The sequence below is a fragment of the Propithecus coquereli genome, unplaced genomic scaffold (genome assembly GCF_000956105.1).
Source record: "Propithecus coquereli isolate 6110/MARCELLA unplaced genomic scaffold, Pcoq_1.0 Scaffold84, whole genome shotgun sequence".
Classification (NCBI taxonomy): Eukaryota; Metazoa; Chordata; class Mammalia; order Primates; family Indriidae; genus Propithecus; species Propithecus coquereli.
Genome location: NW_012154618.1, coordinates 87,760 through 110,305, shown reverse-complemented (window position 1 = coordinate 110,305; position 22,546 = coordinate 87,760). Strand labels below are relative to the sequence as shown.

The 22,546-nt window shown below is 46.1% G+C and overlaps 2 protein-coding genes across 2 annotated transcripts in view; both read right to left on the bottom strand.

Annotated features, from left to right (window-relative positions):
- Window positions 1–6,763: 6,763 nt before the first annotated feature.
- Window positions 6,764–11,363, bottom strand: LOC105825996 (chromosome unknown open reading frame, human C10orf82). Its single transcript, XM_012663892.1, has 3 exons — window positions 11,309–11,363; window positions 8,426–8,644; window positions 6,764–6,954 (listed from the first exon to the last, which is right to left on the bottom strand). The coding sequence occupies exons 1-3, from the start codon at window positions 11,361–11,363 to the stop codon at window positions 6,764–6,766; spliced, it is 465 nt and encodes a 154-aa protein (XP_012519346.1).
- A 4,243-nt stretch (window positions 11,364–15,606) lies between these two features.
- The window catches only part of HSPA12A (heat shock 70kDa protein 12A), a 69,049-nt gene continuing 62,109 nt past the window's right edge, over window positions 15,607–22,546 (bottom strand). Inside the window, exons 13-15 of the mRNA XM_012663869.1 lie at window positions 22,098–22,356; window positions 19,182–19,285; window positions 15,607–18,284 (exon numbers count right to left, since the gene is read on the bottom strand). Coding sequence (XP_012519323.1) covers window positions 17,647–18,284; window positions 19,182–19,285; window positions 22,098–22,356 — 1,001 coding nt within the window. The 3' untranslated portion in view covers window positions 15,607–17,646. The remainder of the gene's footprint in view (window positions 18,285–19,181; window positions 19,286–22,097; window positions 22,357–22,546) is intronic.

Sequence of the window (22,546 nt, the reverse complement as noted above, 5' to 3'; positions counted from 1 at the left end):
TGACTGCCCCCAAGAGAGTCCCACGTCTGTATTTAGATTCAAATCCTGACTTACCTGCCGCTGTTCCCGAGAACCACAAGAGCCTCCCTCCTCTTTCTCTCCATCATCAGTTTCTGACATTCTTGTCACATGTCCCTAATGTCATATTGTCATCCCTGCACCAAATAGCACTACTATTGAGGACCAAACCTAGGACCTGGGCAGTACCCTGTGGAAGCCAGCCAAGACCGCAGTTGTGTAGACATCTTTATTTGATGGCGTTCACCTGCCCAGGCACAAACTGCATAATTCCACACAGATCTTACTGAATCAAGATGTTAACAGTAACAAAGGAGCGATAAAAAGCCCTCTCTTGAGAATCGGGCATCTTCATCCTGTCTTCTCAGCCTCCATAGGGGGAAAAAATGAATACTTTACAAAGCTATTTCATGAAATGTTATGTTAAATGAACAACAAATTACTTTTTCTTTTACTAGCTTTTAATGCTAATAGTGCCATTTATTCCTGACCTTCAGAAATATGAGATATTTTAAATGACAACATAAAAAGAGTTCTTGTTTGAAAACCCAAGCTACTTTAGACTGCATATTATTACTTATAAGTATAGCATGTGCCAGCGTTACTCATTTCAGCATCCCATTTATATCTAACTGGTGTATATTTCAGTTGACATTTATTGTTCTCCTGCATACGTGTCAAATTCCTTAATGCTGACTCTGACAAAGGCGTAGCGCTTGGTATATATAAATTACATTGACTACCATATAATCAGTGTTATCTATTAGAATGCTGTTTGTGACAAAATCATGTTCAAAATAAAAATTGAATTGATTTTTCCGTTATTTTAATATTGTGCCGCTCACAGCAAGCCTTTGATTGAATCTTAAACACTTTAATGCTCTATTTTTGTTTGAGGCAGATCAGAAATGGAGTTTGTACTATTCACAAAGCTAAAACAATTTGTAAAACAACAAAATCAAATTTCAAAAAGCATCTTTATTTTCAAGCCAAGGGAATAAATTTGGTAAAGCTATCGTTACCGGGTATACAACTTAGCGACGAAAGCCAAGCACGCACATTTAATTTCTATGCATCCATTTTCATCTAAATTAGATTTTAACTTTAATGCAGAGTATGAAAAGCCTCTATAAGGCCTTTGTTCCTACCTTTTCTCTCAAGCAATTGCAGGCTTTTTCCTGGCTAATACAAGTTCCAAATCATACTTTGTCCCCCTTCCTCTTGCCAGTGGATTTGGGTTGTATTCTCTGTGTTCTGTACAGGAGATTCTGCTTCTGGATCCTCCAAGGGGGTGTCTCTCAACAGGTTGACCCATGCTGCTTACAAAATAAATCACTTACAACTAGATACTGGCCAGCTCCATCCTCTTGTGTTAATTGGTGGTTTAGAGCAAGGGTGGGTGAATTAGAGCCAATGGGCCCACCTGTTTTGTATGATCAGCTAAGAATGGTTTTCACATTTTTAAATGGTTTCTTAAAAATTCAAGAGATAATATTTTTTGATACATGAAAATTATATGAAATTAAAATGTCTATGAAGTTTTACTGGAACACGGCCACCCATTGTTTACATATTGTCTATAGCTGCTTTCCTGCTTAGAGGGTAGAACTGAATAGTGTGACCATAGGGACCACAAGGCCCATGAAGCCTGAAGTGTTTACTCTCTGGCTCTTTATGGACAGAATTTTCAACCTCCAGCTTAGAAGGAAGGGTCTTAGTAATTTATGTCCTATTAAAGGGGTTGGCACCTTCAGGGCAAGGGGCTGAGGTAGCACTCAAATAAAATACTGCAGTCACGACGATAAATCTTTACAGAAATGTTTTGTGGACATACTAGTTAAAAGGTCCTCAAAAGGTTCATAAATAGATAAAATGAGGGGAAAAAAGAACAATGAGGGGAAATGAAACAACCCCAAGCTTTGTAAAGCTGCAGATTTGATAAATGTATTCATAAATTATAAAATTTTCAGAAATGCCCTTAGGCAAATAGGTTGAAAATACTTTAAATGCTCACAAAAATTGGGTTGAATTTAAGCAAATGGAAGTGGTTTTAGGAAAACTGTCATTGGGCAAGGGTCTGTTATAGCTGACAGACCCCAGACCCTGGAGGCACAGTCTGGGATTGTAGAGAGCAGAAGGCCCACAGCCAGGCCCTTCTCATGGCAACATGGCATGAAGGTTAAGTGTGCGTTCCCTGGCCTCAGACTGCTAGGTACAATTTCTGGCTCCGCCACGTATTGTCTGTGTGACCCTGAGCAAACTGCTTAACCTGTGTGCCTCAGTTTCCCCATCTGCAAAATCAGAATTATTTATACTAATTAACTAAGCTATTCCAGGTAAGGGCTTAGAGTCTACATAAGCAAGTACTCTATACTCATCAGCTGCTGCTGTTGCTGTTTTCATTGTTGACTGATCATACCTGTTCTGCCTGCCTCACAGGATAGAATCCCAGAGGGAAAATGCTATGATAAAATAAAGCACTTCTTTGGGGGCTAGGAGCACTGGGTTCCGAATCCTGTTCTGCCAGTAACTCACTGTGCGGACTCACAGACATCACCTCCCTACCTCTAACCCGAATCACCTATAGCCATTGTTCCAGGTCCCTTGACCCCAACAGTAAATGTAACTGATAATAATATTTACTGGGCACACATGGGCCTGATTGACCTGCCTCATCTCTTAATCTTTATACTCACACTACTGGGTAGACACTTTTATTATCTTCATTTCACAAAGTAGGAATTTGAAGTTCAGAGAGGTTAAGGAGGATGTCTAGAGACACACAGCCATAAAAAAGCCAAGTTGAGGTACGAACTCAAGGAGTCTGACTCCGCACTTTACAGCTGTGCTTGAGCAACATTAACTTAAAGCCATAATTGAGATCCTATTAAGAGCCTGCTCATCGCACCACTCTGGGACGGGGAGCAGGGACAGGGAACACTGGCAATGCCTCCCAACACCGACCTCAGGGAGAACTGTCAATTCTTGAGCAGAAAGAGACAGAAGCGACCCTAAAGGAGCACTTTATTGCCATGGAGTCAAACTATCCCAACAAAAGGCCCAGTGAATTTTGTCTATCAGGTAACGAAACTGATTTTAGAGGCGAGAATGAGCTCATTACGGATGCAGCTTGTGCTAATAATGATAATTTGCTGAGCAGTAAAATCACCTCTCTACCTCCGCCGCCAACAGACAACGCTCTCGAAATTATAGGCTAGGGAGAAACAGAAAGGATAAAGATTAAGGAAAAGAATTACAATGCAGAACGGCTTAAACAAAAGAGTTACAGATTTGCACATGGAACTTGGTAATTTTAATCATAAAGTTGTAAAAGAATTAGATACTATTAAAGAATTTTTATAATTGTCTTTATTTAATTTGGTTACCGCTGTCACTGGGTGGTTGTTTCTTGTTTTTGTTTCGGTTTTACAGCTCAAGCCATTTTTTAGAAGTTGGTGCAAAAGGAATTGTAAATGACTTAAATACTGATGCACGCTATGATCCCACAGATGAGAGTAAGATGAGGACAGTTGCAAGGAATCATTGCAGTCCTGGCACCCCCCCTTAATTTCATGGGTAAAGACCCCAATAACCTTGAGCCGCAAGCAGCCATTTGCTAACTCTGTGGGTTTGGGAGAGGGGGCCAGGCAGACACGAATTCCACGTGGCTCATTGGGAGACGCAGCAGGCTGGGCCACTCGCCCCGTAGGTGAGAGATCTAGCAGTGGGTTTCCTTTCTGGATTGTGGATCACTCTTGCAGGGTTTTAAGAATGCTGGAAGAAATCCTGACTTTTCCGTGAGCTTTGCCACAGCCCTTTGAGAAAATGCCAGCTAGCTTCTATTAAGATGTGACTTTTTTCTTTAAATATATAATCTCTAAAATACTAAAATATCTTTTAGCCAATTCAAATAAAGATTTTGTAAATGACATTTTTTCCTGATTATGAAAGCAATACCTAATTGGCTGTGGAAGATTGGAAAAAGCACAAATAAGAAAATAAAAATGACCAATAACACCAACACCCAAATGACCATTGCTAGCATTATAAGTTAGCACCCCTCCCCTTTAACAAAAAACAGGATGTGTGTGTTTGATACACATAGGTTACTATTGTACAGTTTTTAGGAACTGTCTTTTTCACATACTGTATCTTAATATTTTTTCACAAAAGTTTCTTCCATCACATTATTTTTTAATAATGAGATTTACTGTAATCTCAAATCCTGTATGGATGGGGTCATTGTTTGGTTTTGTATGACAATCACCTTGACATACATCCTCAGTTGTTTCTCTGGACAAGGATTCTTAACCAATTCTGTGCTAGGAACCCTCTGGCTATCTGGTGAAACTGGTGGACCGCTTCTCAAAATGTTTTCAAACATATAAAGTAAAATACAGAAGATTACAAAAGAAACTATATTAAGATAATATCAAAATGTTATAAAGAACAAATTTATAAAATAACCATTTGTGTTTCTTTATTCGTATATTGAATAACAGTGTTAGAGAGTAGATAGAGTAGCCCTAACAACTACTGTGATTATGAAGTAGTGGTGAGCTTTAACATTATTTCAAGCTGTTTGAGACAACTGTCATATGACGTGAAAAGATCTGTGATGACTATCGGGCTAAGGGACAGGTACGGCTGTAGTCTGTTGCTTACATTCATAAACAAAGGAAATACTAAATTCCACTTGGAGGCTAGTGAAAACAAAGATGTAACTTTGTTCTCATCAAAGTTCTCCAACCTCCTGATTTCTACCCATGGAACTTGGGAGTCCATGGAGCCCAGGTAAAATTCTTGCCTTGGGAAAAACTCCCAGGGGGAGCTTGCTGCATCTTTCGGCTGGGCACATTTTTGAGCTTTCTGATGCCAACAGCCTTGTTGTCCCAGGAGCTGCTTTTGATTTCTTCTGTGAGCTGATGGCTGCCCAGGGAGGTCAGAGTGCCTGTCAGTGGCAAGAGGATGTTACCCAGCATCGGGGTTCAACTGTGTCCCTCAAAAGAGATACATTCAAGTTCTAGTCCCCAGTACCTCAGAATGTGACATATTTGGAAATAGGGTTATTGCAGGTGTAATTAGCTAAGATGAGGTGACTGGAGTAGGGTGGCTCCTAACCCACCTCCACTGTTGTCTTTGTAAGAAGATGGCCACATGAAGGCACAGAGATTCACAGGGCGATTGGAGCTATGCAGCAAGAAATGCTGAAGTTGCCACAAAGCGTCACAAGCTAAGAAGGGGCAAGGAAGGATTCCCCTGCAGGCTTCGGAGAGGCATGGCCCTGCTAACACCCAATTTTGGACTTCCAGTCTCCACAACTGAGATGATAAGTTTCTATTGTCTTAAGCCACCCTGTTTGTGGTACTTCATTAAGGCAGCCCTAGCAAACTAATATAGCCAGTGTCTGCCAGCCGCACCCGCATGCAGACCGGAATTCTGAAAAATCAGGGCTGGGGAGAGCATGGCATCTGTGCCAGTGTTGGGGACATACCACACCAGGACCCAGGAGCACTACCTAGTTAGAAGGCTGAGCTAGGTCTTCAATGAAGAGCTTGGTCAGGAACAGATGCCCCCAACCCCTTGGCTCAAGGTCAATATAACCTAGAAAAAAACCTGCTCAAAAACCTTTAGCATGCTGGGAAGTATCTTCTGTATTCCACATGATAATTAAAGGTCTTTGTCATTAATGACATGCTATTGCCAATGGCTCAGGATACAGGCAGCAGTTAAAGAATTCTTGTGATTAAATTTCCTTATTGCCCATTGGGGTGTGGGTGAGGGACTGATTTGGATGCAAGAATGACAGGTTTTTGAACCTTCCCTTAAGGTTCACCTCTCCTTGGGAGATTCTAGCTTTCTACCCTCTGCACGCTTTGCTGAGGACAGTGGCTCTAGATAAATCTTCCCGTAGCATGACAAATTTGGCCTCTGAGCACAGCCACACATCATCGGAGCTCTGGGGTCCTCTCCCAGGGGTCTTTCAAGACCAGGGCAGCTTCCATCTGAAAGAGAAACCATCTACTTAAGTCGCAGGCAAGTGGCCCAGCTAAGCAGAGAGGCCATCACAAACATTTCATCCCCTTTTAAAAAAGCAGTAGGAAGGAAAGAAAGAGTCCTTCCTTACCTGGAACAGAGAAATCTGGATATTTTGGCAGCAGCCCTTCGTGCTGCAAAACTCTTGGAGAAGGAGCAGAAGGCTGTGTGGAGCTAACTCCATATGTTCTAAAATAAGAAGAGAAGTCATAAAGTTACTCCTCTTATTGAGAATAAATATAAGAATTCATATAATATATGCAGGTTCTATGCGAACCTGGCTATGCTTATTTCTAATCCTTACAATTTATCCTAAAGGTAAAGATCATCATCTCCATTTTGCAGAATAGAAAACTGAGGCCACAAGAGCCATCCTACGCAGTACCCTGGTGTCCCCTGCCTTCTCACCCACTCAGCGCCCTTGGGCATCAGGCTGCTGCCAGGACGGGGAGACCTATTGGTGTTTACTCCCAACCCTCCCTGCAAACCCGCAGAGACCCCAGGCAGGGCTGCTGGGCAATGCTGAGCACAGGTGGGGAGCGGAGGGTGCCTACGGGGAAGGCCCTGCAACTACCACTGAGGCACTTTCTCTACAACAAATCAGACGCAGGAACAGTGCTAGTACTGGGATGGGGACATCTGGTAAAGCCCTGGCCGGGTCTGCTTTTCTCCCTTGATCTTGTGCCCGGGGTTAGGACCCGCGCCAGACTTACTCCTCATATGGTTTCAGACGTGCTCTCTTGGCTCGCTCCATGAGGTCCAGGAAGTCCTTGTAGCAGTTTTTGGCCATGACAGTGTACCTCGTGGCACAACCAAGTTCAGTGACCCTGGCTCTCGGCAGGTAGCCCGCCCAGCCAGGGATCGGGGGCTCCTGGAGAGGTTTCTTTATGTATTTGCATTCTGTAAAAAGACACCATGCTTCCTGAAGGCTTTGGAAAGCCACGCAGTGGGTGGTGCTCTTGATTTAGATGGCACCTCAACACTTAACCTAGGATGAGCCCTCGGCCTGTAGACACACTAAGGGCAGCCACCACTCATTGGTTGATTCTCCATGCCAGGTACCTTGGTAGGGGCTTTACAGGTAGTATCTCATTTAATTCTCTCACAAACCCCAAGAGGTTGGAAACTTTATTACCTCCACTGTATGAAGGAAGAGGCTAAGACCTTGAAGAGGTCACATAGCCAGGAAGGGGCAGGGCCAGTATTCAAACCTGGTTTTGTCTGATCCCCAGGTCCTTGGTCTTAAACAGATCCTGCTTCTTTCTCAGGTTAATGAAAAAGCTTCAGACATCCCTCTGTGAGTCACAGAGTCAGAGTCTGTGACAGCTTACGTAAGGCAGGGAATCGAGAGATGCATCCAGGTTTGGAGAAAGGACATCAGACTCAGCACAGGAACCGGCCTCCCAGTCCTGGCTCTGACTCTGGCTGGGTGACCTGGGGCAAGCTTCACTGCCCCAAATGCCACTTCCACTTGTGTAAGAGCCTAATTAGGCCACTGAGTCCCAGACCTTCAGAGCTGGAAAGCACCTAGGAAGCACCTAGTGCATCCTTCCCTGCCACAGATGAAGAAACTGGAGCCCAGAGAGGGGAAGCAAGCTGCCCTAGATCCACAGCAGTAGTCACAGGGCTGGGCTATATCCAAACTCTTCGGCAAACATCCTTCCTATTGCTTGGAGTAACGCTTGGAAAATCTTAAGGCACAGCAAACATGTGAATTATCATGGGTTCTTGAAAAGCCCCCAATTATAATTATAGTAATAACAATAAAGGCAATCAATCCATCACTTTTCCTACAAGCCTTTAGACCTTAAAAATGATATAGGTCAAATCGTTGTGATTATTATCGTTATATAATCACGTCATCAGTTGTTGTTCAGTATGAAAGCCCTTCCCACCCAGCTAGCACCTGGAAGAGCTGGGTTCAAACCCAGGTCTGACTTCAGAGTCCATACTCGGACTTTAGCCAAGTGATGCTACCTCGCGAAGCCTCACTCCCCCATCTTGAAGATGGGAGTAACAGTCTTGACCTCATAGGGTTGCTGTGAGTGGTTAGTGAAATAATGGTGCCTGGCACAGAGAGAGCAACCAAATTATGGTAATTATTTATTACTGATGCCTGAAAACTAATTGTGACTTGCCTAGGGTCTCTTAGTTCTCAGGTCAGCACCCTTCTTCCTGACCAGGACCGTGCCCCTGTCCCCGGGAAATGGATCTTTCTCATTTTAAAATATGGAGCCCTTTTGTTTCACACTGACTCCTGGGGATTTGGAACTGTGCTGGATTCTGAGAGCTCTGTGGCAGCTCAGCTGGCCTGGGAGGACCTGCACTTGGGGCAAGAGGTGAGGGGAAGAAGGTTTCAGGCAGCCGGTACCCAGGAGCATGGGGTGGTACTGCCGGTAGTACTGGTGCAGCGCCCGCAGGACCGTCTCCTCGGAGCTGACCGGCATCAGTTTCGGGGCGGTGGCCACGGAGCAGCGAAATTCCTCCAGCTGGTCTTTATAGCGCTGGGTGTTCTCCTGGAAGGTTTTCAGACAGTGGCCCATGTCATCCTCGTTGGCGGTTCCCTGGCAGCTAAGGAACGGCACAAAGCCTGCAAGAGCCAACGGAATCGCAGCCTTCAGCAAGGCAGCCAGCAAGGAATTTAGAGCCTGCCTAAACTGCCCAGAATTTCAGCCCACCGCTTGGCACCTCTTCCTCAGCCGGCAGCACTGCCATTTCTCCAAAGGCCATTAATACAAGCAGTGCTATTGTTTCCACTGTGGCTGGGCCCTCCCAGGGCCACAGAAATGACCTTGGAGCTGTGGAGGGAAGGCCCATTTCAATAAAGGCAATGACAGTAATATTCTTTGATGGCAAAGCCCCTGACGTCAGCCTGAACGGCAAACGGGGAAAGCATTTAATGGGACAAAATGATAGTCTGAGGAGTAATTGAAATTATTCATCTTTTTAGAGAGAAAGCTTATTTTCCTCGACACTTCCCAAATGCAATTTGGGATCTTTCTTGCCGGACCATCAGGAAATTGCAGGCTTATTAAAAGCAGAGACCTATTACACAAAAAGGTAAATTCATTATCTGCAAGACCCACCCCTAGAACAATTTTTCACCATTTCCCACAAAATAACATATAATCATTACAATTAGTGTGGGTAAAACACAGCTTATTTATTTAAACTGGATGCTGAATCCTAAGTACTATAATATTGTCACAATAAAACCATTTTTTGGAAGAACAAATGAGCAAAACTGGTTAAGAACTTGGTTTTAAACTGCAAAGCAAATAAATAAGTGTCTCTCATTATTGAAGCCCAGCATTTTTGACTTTGCCCCTAGGAAAACAAAACCTGGCTTCAAAGTTGAAAAAAGCAACCCCTACCCCCTGTGCCCTACAATAAGCTACCTCTGGAAGAATCTAATTACTACACTGATCCTGACAGCGCTGGAAGTTCTCCATGTACCAGCAAATCTCCCCTAATGTCATGGAGAGATCACAGAATCCCAGGGTCCCTGCCATAGTGGTTACCCTGCCATCAGGGCCTGCTTTGATCTGCACATAGTTCATCTCAGTGTATATACGCATGTGCACATAGGAATTGGGAATACAAGTGTCTTCTAAGGACTAAGACATTTAAAACAGGTTATGTATGTGGGCTCCTTTAATCCTCACAGCAATCTTTTGATATCCCATGTAGTGGTTGAACTGTATCCCCCAAATAGAGATCTCCAAATCCTAACCCCTGATACCTGTGAATGTGTTCTTATCTAGAAATGGGGTCTTTGCAGATGTAATTAAGTAAAGGATCTAGAAATGAGATCATCCTGGATTTAGGGTAGGTCCTAAATCCAATGACCGGTGTCCTTATAAGTGAAGGAAGAGGTGGATTGGAGTCACAGAGCCACAGGAGAAAGGGCATGTGAAGATGGAGACAGTGACTGGAGAGATGCTGCCACAAGCCAAGAACGCTGGGGCCTCCAGAAACTGGAAGAGGCAAAGGTAGGATCCTCCCCTAGAGCCTTCAAAGAGCATCTTCCTGCAGACACCTTGATTTCAGCCTTCCAGCCTCCAGAACATTTCTGTTGTTTTTAAACCACCCAGTTTGTGGTAACTTATTACAGCAGTCCTAGAAACTAACACATCCATTTGATAGAATTTTTACTTACTATAGAGAGGTAAGTCACTTACAGTTGCATAGGTGGTGGTGAAGCAGATTTGAACCTCAGTTTGTCTGAACCCAAAGCCTGTTCTCTTAACCAGCCAGTAGGACCAGGGTGAGGCTGGGCAGCCTTGGCATATTGCCCAAGCACCACCCCTCCTAAGAACAGCTGTATGGGACAGCTGAGGGCCTAAGAGGACCTCTGAGTTTGTCACCCAGAGAGATGTGACTTAGTAAGTTCTCAGTTGCCCAGAAGCCTGAGGAGAAAGAGTTTCTAGGTAGGGCAACCAGTTGTTTTGGTTTGTCAAGGACTGAGGGGTTTCCTGGATGCAGGACTTCCAGTACAAAAACCAGCACAGTACCTGGCAAACCAGGGCAGTGGGCCACCTTCCCTTTAAGGGACACAAGAAGGAATGGGAGCATAGGGAATGACCTTTTTGGGAGACTTGAGAAAGCCCAACTTGGGAAGGACAGGGCCCCCCTCATTCATGTATCTGTCCTCATCACACTGTGTCTATCCTGGTCCAAATTCATTCAACAGGCATTAAGTGCTTCCTGTATACTAGGCCACGTCCTGGGAGATCTGGCCTAAGTTCTGTCTCTCCATTTATAGAACCTGACTATCAGCTGTCTTCAGCAATGGAGTGCTCTCACTGTGTGTCTTAAAAGCTAGAGCCTCCAAGAGCAATGGCTCATGCCTGTAATCCCCACACTTTGGGAGGCCAAGGCAGGAGGATTGCTTGAGGCCAGGAGTTTGAGACCAGCCTAGGAAACACAGCAAGGCCCTGTCTCTATAAAAAATTTTTTAAAAAATCAGTGGGCTCTGGTGGTTCATGCCTATAGTCCCAGCTACTCCAGAGGCTGAGGTAGGGAGAATCAAGATCTTGAGTCCACGAGTTCGAGGCTGCAGTGAGCTATGATTGTGCCACTGCACTCTAGCCTAGGCAACAGAGCAAGAACCTTTCTCTTAAAAAAACAAAAAACAAAAAAAGCTAGAGCACCTATACTGTCCCAGTGGGCCAGATAGTGAGCCAAGGCAGGGACAGAGACCAGGACCAGGGTTCTCCTGCCAGGCATGGCTACACATGCCATCCACACTTACCACTGTAGCCTGGTGTGATCGGCGGATTTCTCATGAAGGTCTTGGAAGATTCCATGGTTTTTTTCTCTGTTAATGAAGGGAAGGAGGAATGAAATGTTCTCATCAAAAGTCCCTGCCTCAAGAACTTACTGCGTGTGTGTGCAAGCCCTTGGGAGTGGAAGGATGACTTGCCAGGGGTTGGGACAGAGAGGCAGCACCACCATCTTACCCAAAGCCAGGGGATGTGGCTGGCTTCAGTTATGAACCAATGACCTGGTACCACCAGTGTCTACCTTCCCATGGAGGCTTCCATCCAAGCTTCCATCCAAGCTTCCATCCATCCATCCATCCATCCATCCAACAATCATGAACTATACACATACTATGGTCACGGAATGTAACAGAGGTTGGCAATATAAAGATGTGCAAGGCCCAGGAGCCCCCATGTAAAGACAATGAATCTTGGGGGAGGGGAGAGACAAGGCACTCACACCTCCCAGCCCTTTCTTTGCCCAAGTAATTTTTGCCAGTCCGCACTCTCACCCCTGGAATCTCTGGCAATGTCTAGAGACATTTTTGGTTGTCACATCTGGGGAATGGGATGCTACTGGTATCTAGTGGCCAGGATGCTGCTAAACATATAGGAAGGCCCTGCACAACAAAGAAGTAGAGTAAATTCTGGCTTGAAGGGATCAGGAAGTCCCAAAAGGCTAACACAGAGTCCAAGGTGAGTGAGCAGAGGGTGGTGGGGGGTCCACTGAAGCATGAGTTTATGTGGATGCTGTTTCTGGAGCAAGACCCCTTCCCGCTTTGGGCATCGCAGGTAGTCCCCCCAAATGGCCTTGCCACGTTCTACCCTGCCAAACCAGTTCGTCTCTTTAAAGTGATGCCCTGGAGGCCAGGAGAAGGAAATTCAGGGTGGAGGGGAGGGCCACAGTCATGGGTTAGTCAGGAATTGTTAAGACAGTTCAGTCCCCACCAGGCTGACAGCAGTGAGGACTGCACCACGTCTAGGCCCCTGATCTCACGTGCCTGGCTCCTGAGAGGAGACGCTGGTCCTGCAGTCACAGACCAGGCTCTGAATCCACACCCAACACATACAGACCACCTGCTTCCCAAGAATTGTTCTGAAAGGTGTACGTGTCTGTGTTAACTTATTTAATCCTCTCAACAGCCCCATGACATAAATGCTATTATTATACCCATTTCCAGAAGAGTATTAAAAAAAGCAACAGGTATTTATAGAACACTGGCTATGCCCACATGCTGAAGCAGAACGGTTCTTGTTTAATCCCCACAGCTTCCCTAACAGTTTCTACTGAGTCCCCATTGTATAGATGAGAAAAAATAAGGCAGAGAGGGTTCTAGAGTGAAAGGGGATATGGACAGATGACCTCTAAACCCTACCTGGAGGAGGGGTCCTGAGGGAAGGACCGGGAGGGGGGCCAGAAAGCCTAGACAGGACCCCTTCCGGCTCCCTAGTGCTCACCTGGGCGGGCCTGGATCATGGCTGGTGGGGCTTCCCGCCCACCCCAGCCTCTGTCCCAGCCTCCCCGCCTCCACCTCCAGCCAGGCCTTTGTGCGCTCACCCCGCGGGGGAGGGAGCGAGGACGCCCCCAGCCCGGCCCTTTCCCCACTTCCTCGGGCCCCCCAACTGGAATCAGTAGGTGGTGGGGGGCGGAAACAGTGAATTTGGGGCACTTATGCCGGCTCAGCCAGGCCCCCCGATGTGAAATCGGGCATCTGCCCAACAAATAATTTGGCCTCGGGGCTGTCCCCCCCGCCCCCCCATGCCTTGTCCCCGCAGCGGGGCACAGGGGCTCGCTCCGCCCTGGGCCGAAGCCGCCATCTTGCGGGTGTAGACTCGGAGGCGCCTGGGCCTGGCTGCACCTGGAGGTCGGGCGGGGGAGCGGTGGTTGGGAACAGGCCTCCGGAGGCGTCTGAGCCCGGCCAAAAGTCAGGGCTGTGGGAGGCCCAGCGGGGCCGGGAGGCAGCCCGGGGAGGAGGTGAGGCCCTGCGGCCATGGTGGCGTCCCCAGGCCTGGCAGCTCTGCCTCTCTTTCAGTCTCCCATTAGGAGAGGCCGGATTTTCAGGTGGCCAGGGAAGGGCACCAAGTGAAGGGCTGCCTGGGGAAGTCTTACTCCTTTACAGCCAACCTTAAACCAGACGGAGAGCTCAGGTTTGGGTTTCCAGACGGCTGGCCCCGCAGCTCCCTTTGCAGAGGAAACTGAAGCAGACTGCCTGGCGGCACAACTTCCCAGCACAGGTGTGGGTTTGCTGCACCTCCCAGCCTTCCCTACCTCTACTCTCCTGGAAATTGAACTTCTGATGAAGACTGGTGGAGCCAACCATCGTTTATACCCCTCTTAAGAGCCCTAGGACTCCACTTCGTACCTGCTTCTAGAGCCAACTCTGGGGAGTGACCCAGGTGTGGGGCCAGGAATTAACCCGAGGCTCTGGACACAGCCCGTGTCATGTGCCTGCTAGGATGCCCAGGGGCACACACTCGTCCCAGGCCTTCTGCATGTTTTTAATGACTTTCATTAGGGGCCAGCGGAGTTGTCAGTGGCCACCCAGCTCATCTTACTTCTCTCTGGCTGGACCACTTTCTTCTAGCTTGGAGGGAAAAGGGGCTCTGTGGACACTAATGGAGCCTTGGTTCCCAGCAAACAGAGGGGCTAGCCTTGTTGGAATGACTGTTAATAAAACTTAACAACACTTAGTAAAGGACCTCAAAATCTCCGCCTGAGATGGGGTGGAAGGGGAGGTCAGTAATTACCTGTCCATAATTCCATTTACAAACCCAGAATGGGGAAAAAAAAAATCTGGGCCACATGAGATCCAGAGTTTTGCTTTATTTGACATCCGTGAAGACAGTTTGCAGATACAATCCTGTCAAGTTGTGAACTGCTGCAAAGTTCTGTGAAATTTGAATTTATCTTGTAGTGAACAAGACCCCAATAGCTGATATTTTAGAATTCAAGCAGATGAGAGGTGTGACATTATGGCCAACAACTTTTATACTAGTCACCCACTTAAGCCATTTCCCAGCATACATATGCAGCTTAATCACAGCTATTACATCTCTACTACGTGAAATTCGATCTTCAACTAATAATGCATTTTGACTCCTGTATATATTGGTGCATGCGATTCTTTGCTACCCTGGCAATTAACCAGACCTGGTCTCTAAAAGCTAAACTTGGTCTAAATAACATTCTAAAGGTAGGGCAGCCTTTGTAATCTGGACTCATCTCAGTCATCACTTTGCAAAAACACTTGTGTGGCTCCTTTTTTCCCCTATCCTGTCTGTAACTTGTCTGTTATTCACCATTTCTTAATGCCTGCTGTGTACAGAAAAGGCAGTTACAAAGGAAATTCTTGACAGTCTGCTTCCAAGGAACGTGAATATCAGATAATATGCCCAGGGGCAATTGAGTAATGGGTCAAAACAGGCCTTCGAGAAACTTCCTAAGATTAGAAAATGTGACCAAGTGTACTTATCCAGTGCTTTCATTCTAGAATATTTCAGCGGGGGGCGGGGGAAGCGAGGGATGGATTTGGGAGTTGTTTTCGTTTACGGAGTTTGACTACTAGGGCTGCATACCTGTGGCCAGAAGAAAGTCCAGTAAGATGATCACCCTCTCCATCTATTTGCCAACACTGCAGATTCCTATTAGCTCATTTAAGAGAATAGTAGACAAGGAGACATCCTTAATTCAAAGTGGGAAAGCCTTTATGTTAGAAAAAAAATGGGGGAGGGGTAGGTGCTCAACTCTATTACTCACACTTACATTTAACCCAGGAGAAAAGCTGGGTCTATGTACCACTTGGTTCCTTTCCGGCATAATGAAAACATCACACATGGTGAACCACACTTTGCCTTCAGAGTAACTGCTTTGCCCGAGAAGGAAAGGTTGATGACACCTCAGGATGCAGAGCTTTCTAAAGTGGTTCTGCACAATCTCATTGCTTACAGAACCAGAATGTTCAGCTCTCAAAGTCTGTACAGGAGAATTGATAAAATAAGCTCCTTTAAATATAATCTGTGAATCTTTGGGAAGGGTGTACATGTAGAAGGGTCTTATGAAGCTGTTGATCCAGGTGGCCTGTGTGTTCAGAGTATTCTGACCCTAGGCACCTCTGTCTATTGCTCAGTCTTGCAAACATAGTCCATAGCTTGGTATCGGCACAAATGGATGATTAGTGAGCACAATTAAAAAATGACAATGTGGAAAATTAAGAACAGCAATTAAAGAGCATTTCCTCTTTTTTTAAACAAGAAAAGCACATTGTAGAAATAAAGATTCTGTACAATATTCTAATATTATATATACATAAAATTATATTACTCATGACAACATTGAAAAGTCTTATTTGTAGAATATGGCTGGCAACACCAAAGACAGACCCATAACATTTAGCTTTTGAAGCAGCACTGGTAGCAAGAGAACACTAGCAAACACACCTTTGTGCCTGGATAACAAAATCCTGCAACCAAGTCATGTGACTAGCGTTCTCTAGTTCTGTGGTTTGCTCGTGTTTTACATTCTAGTAAGGAATTCTGCAGCAGGCGATGTAAAAAGATGTTAAAATGAAATTGAAAAAGCTATTTAAAATCTGCGTATCTGCCATGATAAGGGGTTTGTGAATCCAACTCGCATTCGAAGTCCATTCGCTCAGTCTCTGTTCATTCATTATGCATGCCTCCAGTGATTTAAAATTGGAACGAATTCCAGCAGGTGGAAAAGACAGCTTTGAACAGGTCAGATGGGCTGTGAGTCAGATTCTTGATTCTTTTTCCTCAACTGGCTCTGGAATGTTGGAGAAAACTGGCTTTGTAGAGTGGGGAAGGAGAGAAGGCAGAACAGACCCTCTGGTTGGTTCCTCGGTCAGCCCTGTTCTTAGGGTTCCTTTCTCGCAATCTTTTTCCTCCCTAGGCCCTTCCTATGAGGGCTAAAAGGGTGATCCCCACGCCAGGTGGAGCCTCCACCCCACTGACCGAGGGGCAAGGTGCAGGATCACCTTCACGTGTAAATCCTCTTCCTAAGGGAACCTAAGGGAAAGATCGAAGGGGGCTGTGGTCTGTGCTTCAGCTTCAGCAGAACCTGAAGTTAGCATTTGTCAGATTTCAGTTGAACCTGGTCCCCTCTCCAAGAGTGATTGCAGTTGAAAAAGGACAGGATCCAGGAACCAGTTTTTAACAAGCACCCAGGCAATTCTGATGCAGGTGAGCACAGAGCTGCTTTGGAAAAAAAAATGGCTTAATTCATCAAGTACAGATCTACATGTTATTTTTAGATAGGCTTTAAAAACTGAGGATATTAATGACCCATTTCATAGAACAGATGCTCTGCTCATATTTCACCAAGTATTCCTTTCAAAATGTGGGAATAAATGGCCAAAACTCTTAGGGGGACGAAGGTGAGCAGGAAGGAGGGGGTTAATTTAAAAGCTAGCTGCTTTTCAAGGTGGGGGCTGCCCTGGCCTTCTGTGAACAAGGCATATGGCAACCTCATTTTCTCACTCAGAATTTCTACTAAGATTAACTAGAATTACTTATGAACTCAGAAATCAGGACTTGGCATTCTGGGAATTATATCACAGCACATAATTTGGGATCTGTCAGTAACTCTTTAATATCCATTTCCATCAGAGCAACTCTTTACTTGCTGAAAAGGTGAGGTATCAGCTCTCCTACCCATGAAAATCGGAGTGGATTAGCCAAGGCTACAGTTGTTCTCCCCAGAACCTCCCTGTTATTTAAATGATACGAGAACCTAATCCGTGCCCGGTGTAGGCAGTCTTCTACTACCAGCTAAAAACATTCCAAGTTCCCACTGAATCACCACTTTCAATCACATAATGATGAAAAGAAATTAACTGCAGATGGGTGGCATTTTATACTGACTGCCATCCAAAAAAATTTAAAAGTCTCAGATGAAGATCTCCTCCTGGCTCAAAGATCTCATTTTTAAATCTAGAAAGACAGCAAGAGGGCATCGTAAATCCTACTTAAAAGAGATCTATTCCGAGCAAGCTCAACCACTGCTGCAGAAATGTACTGATTCCCTTGTCGGTGGCTGTTTCACCACCTTTGCACCTATGAAAACTAGCTGCTCTTCTAGGATCCTTTAATTTCCTATGTCCAAACTTTACTCCTAATTTCTGGCAGTTTTTAATGACTCCAACATGCCCTCAAAAATCCCTAATTTTTTCTAGCCTTGATTGTTCTCATCTTCCCTGCTGAAATTCAGGTGGGCAGTGGCAAGGGTCAAGGTCAGGGAAAGAACAGTCAAGGTTGAGGTCAGCAGATGCAGGTAAGTCGAGTCGAGGGGGCAGGTGGCAGGGAGGAGTGGTTAGTAATTTAAGAAGTCGATCCCGACTTTGACACTCTTCGAAGTGGCTATATCAACGGCTGTGGCCTTGATCTCAGTGTCCCCGAACTGCATAAGGGTCTGGATCTCCCTCCGGGCGGGCACTGCCACACCACTGGTCCCCGTGAGATCCAGGCGGAGTGTGCCGCACTTCTTCACCCCGGGGTCGGTGATGAAGCTGACGTTGTCGTGCTCAGAGCTGTAGATGTTGATGACAATGACCAGCTGCGAGGGCTTGGCCGGGGTATAGCTACGCTTGACCAGCTCCCCCAGGGCCACCGACTGGTCGGCAGAGATGAACTTGTCAAAGACATCGGTGCACCAGCGAGTGCCGTCTTTCACCAGCAGCTTCTCGGGCGGGTGCTTGCCCTCCACGTAGCGGTTGAGCACGCCCACCCCATAGGTGAGTGGGGACCGGCGCACCTTGATGACGGCGGGGTCCAGGCCGAAGAGGACAGCACCCTTGAGGATGGTGAGGCCCACATCCTGGGGGATGATGATCCGGCACTTGTCCCCAAAGGCAGCCTGCACCGCCTGCTGCAGGAGGGGTGCCTCGGCAAAGCCGCCCACCAGGAAGAGGAACTTGACGGTGGACACCTCAGGCTTCTGAAACAGGTCCCCTGAAAGGGAAGGGGAAGAGAGAACACCCTGTCAGCAAGAGTCGGCAAGCAAGGGGGAACAGGGCTGCCCGAGTCTGTGGGGGGTGGACAAAACCACTTGGGCCAACAAGGCGGGCAGGCTTAGTCTGAGCTTCTTGAACAGAATTTTTACAGAGCTGATCTTTTAGAGAAAGGGAGTTTGCACACCAATATGTTCAGGAATAAAAGCCAGAGCTGCTACTAAGTAGAAACCCATCTGAACAGATAAATGGTAGTAACTTTAAATAGAATTTGTTATGCATAAATGAATATTCCTAAAGCTCTCCCAACATGTGGTTCTGTTGAGTAAGTCAAGGCAGGCTGTTATAAATAGAATTCTTGGATTTTCATAAACATCCCATCTGATTTGGTAGGTGAGGGGTGGGAAGTGGATGGTGGGGCTTAGACACTGGAAAAGGTCCCTGGTGAGTCTGCTGTGTGTCCCTGGGAGAGTGCCACTGACGGAGCAGGATAAAGGCACTGCCCTCTTGCACACTTCCCTTTGGTTTACACCACAGTTCCTTCTCCTCTAGCAGGGTAAGGATTCCCAGTTTGTCCTGATAAAGCAAGGGATGTGCATTTCCTAGGGCCTGTAACTTTCAGGTAGTATTGCTTTAGAGCTCCCAGCTCTCTGACTTTTGAGGGCAAACTGAAAGGCCGGGTGAGACAGGCTGTCAGTGGCCTTGCAGTACCTGAGGAGAGGGGCCCAGAACCTGGGCCCAGCAGCCTCCCTCGTACATGCTCCAGCCCTGCCCAGTCCCGGGCCTGGGCCCCCTGCCAACCTGGCTTCACATGCACTAGCTGGTGATGCAGGAAAAGTCAGTCCGGTCCTCAGCTCGGGGACCGAGCTGAGGGGGCCAAGCCCTGGCAGATACTTACGGAGATGCTCAATGATGCTGTCGATGGTTGGCTTAAAAAGGGCATTCATGGCGTCTGGACTCATCCTCAGCATCCCCTGGGAGGACCATTTCACAAAATCCACACTGTGGGAGTGTGGCAGAGAGGAACAGGCAGTGAGTATCTACATGGTACCCAGACTTCTCTGCAGAGACAGGCGCCCTGGCAAGATATCTGTCACATCTCGGGGGCATAAAGGGGTTGAAAGTCAAAGGCACCTTGGGAACCCCCTAAACTGCCAGGGCCTGAAACCTGAGGAGCTTAAAAGCTAAGCGTCACCTCCTCTGTCTATCTTAGCATTTGGCTGTGGCTGACTTCGCCTGAATAGGGGAGGCCAAAGTCCAGTGCAAAAGACCAGGCGATGAAGTGCTCTCTCTCACAGAGCACCACGTCGCAAGTCCAACAATACTTGGATTCGAGCATGTTAAAGGCTCATATGACATGTTCCCTGCACTGCTATGTAAAGCTACAAACATCTGTGCCTCAATGCATGTCCCTTAGCCCCCCAGGCACCTGTCACAAGACAGGGATAAGCTTAATTCCTACTATGGCCCTCATGGTGCCTCTGTCAAAGGGGCAGCACGTCCAGAAGTGGTGGTATGGAGCAGAAAGAGCCCTGGACAGGAAGCCAGGATTATGGGGTGCCGGGATTGTGGGGCTCTGGTCTGGCCACCACCACTGAGGAGCTATGGGACCTTAGGCAGGTTGGCCTCCCTTTTCTCTGAGCCCTGTCTTCACATCTGGAAGTCAAGGATAAAAGCACTTGCCTTACCTCCCTCACAGGAGTTGTTGTGAAGATCAAGTTAAATACCATGTCTGTGAAAACACTCTGGAAATTTTCTGGCACTCAACGAATGCCAGGGACTGTTTCATATCCAAATGCACAGTGTGTACCCCACCTGTTCTAAAGTTCGAAAGGGCAAAGCAAATGGTGTCTCTGTCCCTGACACAAAGCACACACCAGCTGCTTCCCAGCAATGCGTTCTAGATGCTGCCAGGTCTCCCAGGGCACAAATTCTTTCCACAGCATTGGCCAAAGGACAACATGGTGCACTGTAGAGTGACCCCATGGCTGGCTGTGGCCAGTTTCCTTAGTAGGAGGGTTGACTGGCCCCAGAACTGTGCAGGTGCCCTCTATGGGGGACCAATGGGGCAGAGAGAACATAAGCCCAGAAGAGGGTCTGAGTTGGTCCTGCTCCAAGGGGGCAAGAAGACCTGTAATCAAATCTACTTTGTCTCCCACTAAAAGGAACCAAAGGCCGACTCCAGGTCTGGGGTAGGGAATGTACAAGATGAGCCAGGAGTGTCTTCGTGTATCAGAAGGCAAAGACCCTATCAAAGACCATTAGTGTCATGTCAAAGGGACTTAGAGCCAACCTGAAGAAGCTCCTACTGGCCAAGAAGGGATAATTTGAGTGTCCATAAGAATATAATTTGATTTAAAGTACACCAAATATGCTTAAATCCATGAATTCTTAATGACACGCCCTTCATACCCTTGCAAAAGAAAAAAGAAAAACCCATTAGCCACTTTGGAGGATGTTGGGAAATAACTTTCTGGGTTTTTTTTTAACTTATAAATGGAGAAAACAACCATTTATCCTGTCTTTCCTATATAAACCACACTTCAGGGCAACCAAACCACTCATGAGAAAAGTTTCTATTCTAGCTGAAATAAATGAAGGAACGATAGACTAATATGATAACCAGGTGGCCCCCCTAATTGAATTCATGGACCAAGGCACTGATCATCGATGACCGCTAACATCACAAAAGGAGAGAGAAGCAGACATTGTATGTCCCCTGATGTGCCTCAATAGGAAAGACCAAAAATTCAAACTTGAATCTGATTATACCTCTAAGTTAATCTGCCAATTTGTAAAAAAAAAAAACAAAAAACCAGGATAGAATGTGCTATGTAACACTGTGGACATGCAGCGAGCAAAACCCAGACTGTAGGAAACTCTATAGGACAAACTACCAGTTTGAGCATCTAATAACTTGTGAAGGAAAAAAACAGGAAAGGAACCTATACACTAAGTGGGACCTGAGAGGCAGGTCATTTAGTTGCTGTGTACAGCCCTCATTTGGATGCAGACTCAAACTGAAAAAAAATGTATGAGACAATTGGAAAAATGTTGATGTTAACTGGATATTTGATGACACTGAAGAATTGATTTTTAAGTGTGATAATGGTATTATGGTTATGATTTTAAATTTAAGGTTATTGGAACAAGGTATAATAATTATGGAAAGTTAATAGAGATGTAAGTGCATTTGTCTATAGTAATCTTTTAACTATGGATATGTATCAAACAAATTTTTAAGGTTATTAGAAACCTATGATTTTTATCTATTATTTTAAAATTCAGCTTTAAAACGTCTTCCTTATATGTTTATTTTGCAACCAGCTGAAAAATAAACTCTTGCCTGCAGCCAAGGGACTCAGAGTAGCAGGAAACCTAGACTCCCACCGGATTTATTCAACAATTAGTTACAGAACACCTACTGTATACCAGATTCCCTTCTAGACATTGGGCAAGCAGAAGTGGCCAAAACTCAACTTCTCTGCTTTCATCAAGCTTATATTATTAGTGACCACTGACTAACACAAGGATAATTCTTGCCAGGGCCCAGGCATTGTGCTAAGCACCTAATGTGTGTGAATTCATTCCATCCTCACAACAATCCTCTGAGGTAAGAGGAATTATTATCCCCATTTTCCAGATTAAAAAACTGTGGAATAGAGAAGTTGAGCCCCTTGCCCAAGGCCACACAGCCCCTTGCCCACTCACACAGTGAGTGTAGGATTGCAACCCAGGGTCCACACCTCCTTCCTCTCTCCCACCAACACAATCCACCCGAGAATGTCCTGAGCCAAAGGTAAACCCAACTCACTTGCTTTTCCTCAGGGCATGCTCCACGCTGTGCCCACGGAACTTCTTGTAATAGTCAATGAAGGAGAAGGGCAGAGTGATGTTCAGGGGGTTAGTTCGGTCTGGGGCAGCTGCTCTTTTGCGGGACTCAAACGCAATCATTAAGTCAACCCAGGCAGCAGGCCGTTTGATTTTGAATTGTTCGATGAAATCCTCTCCAAATATTTTACACAGAAGTTTTTCAAATTCATAATCTACTCCTAAGGATCCATAGGGTCCGCCTGAGTAGAGAACAAAATGGGAGCCCGCGATGTTAAAAACCATCCAAAGCTGAATCCAGCCTCTGAGAAACACGCCTACTTCGTGTCCATCTCTGAAGCACAGAGTAACGCACTTGGACCCACTTAGCAAGCAGACTACAGCTCTAAGTTTTTACTTACACTTCAAAACCCTTAGGTTCTTGTCATTCCA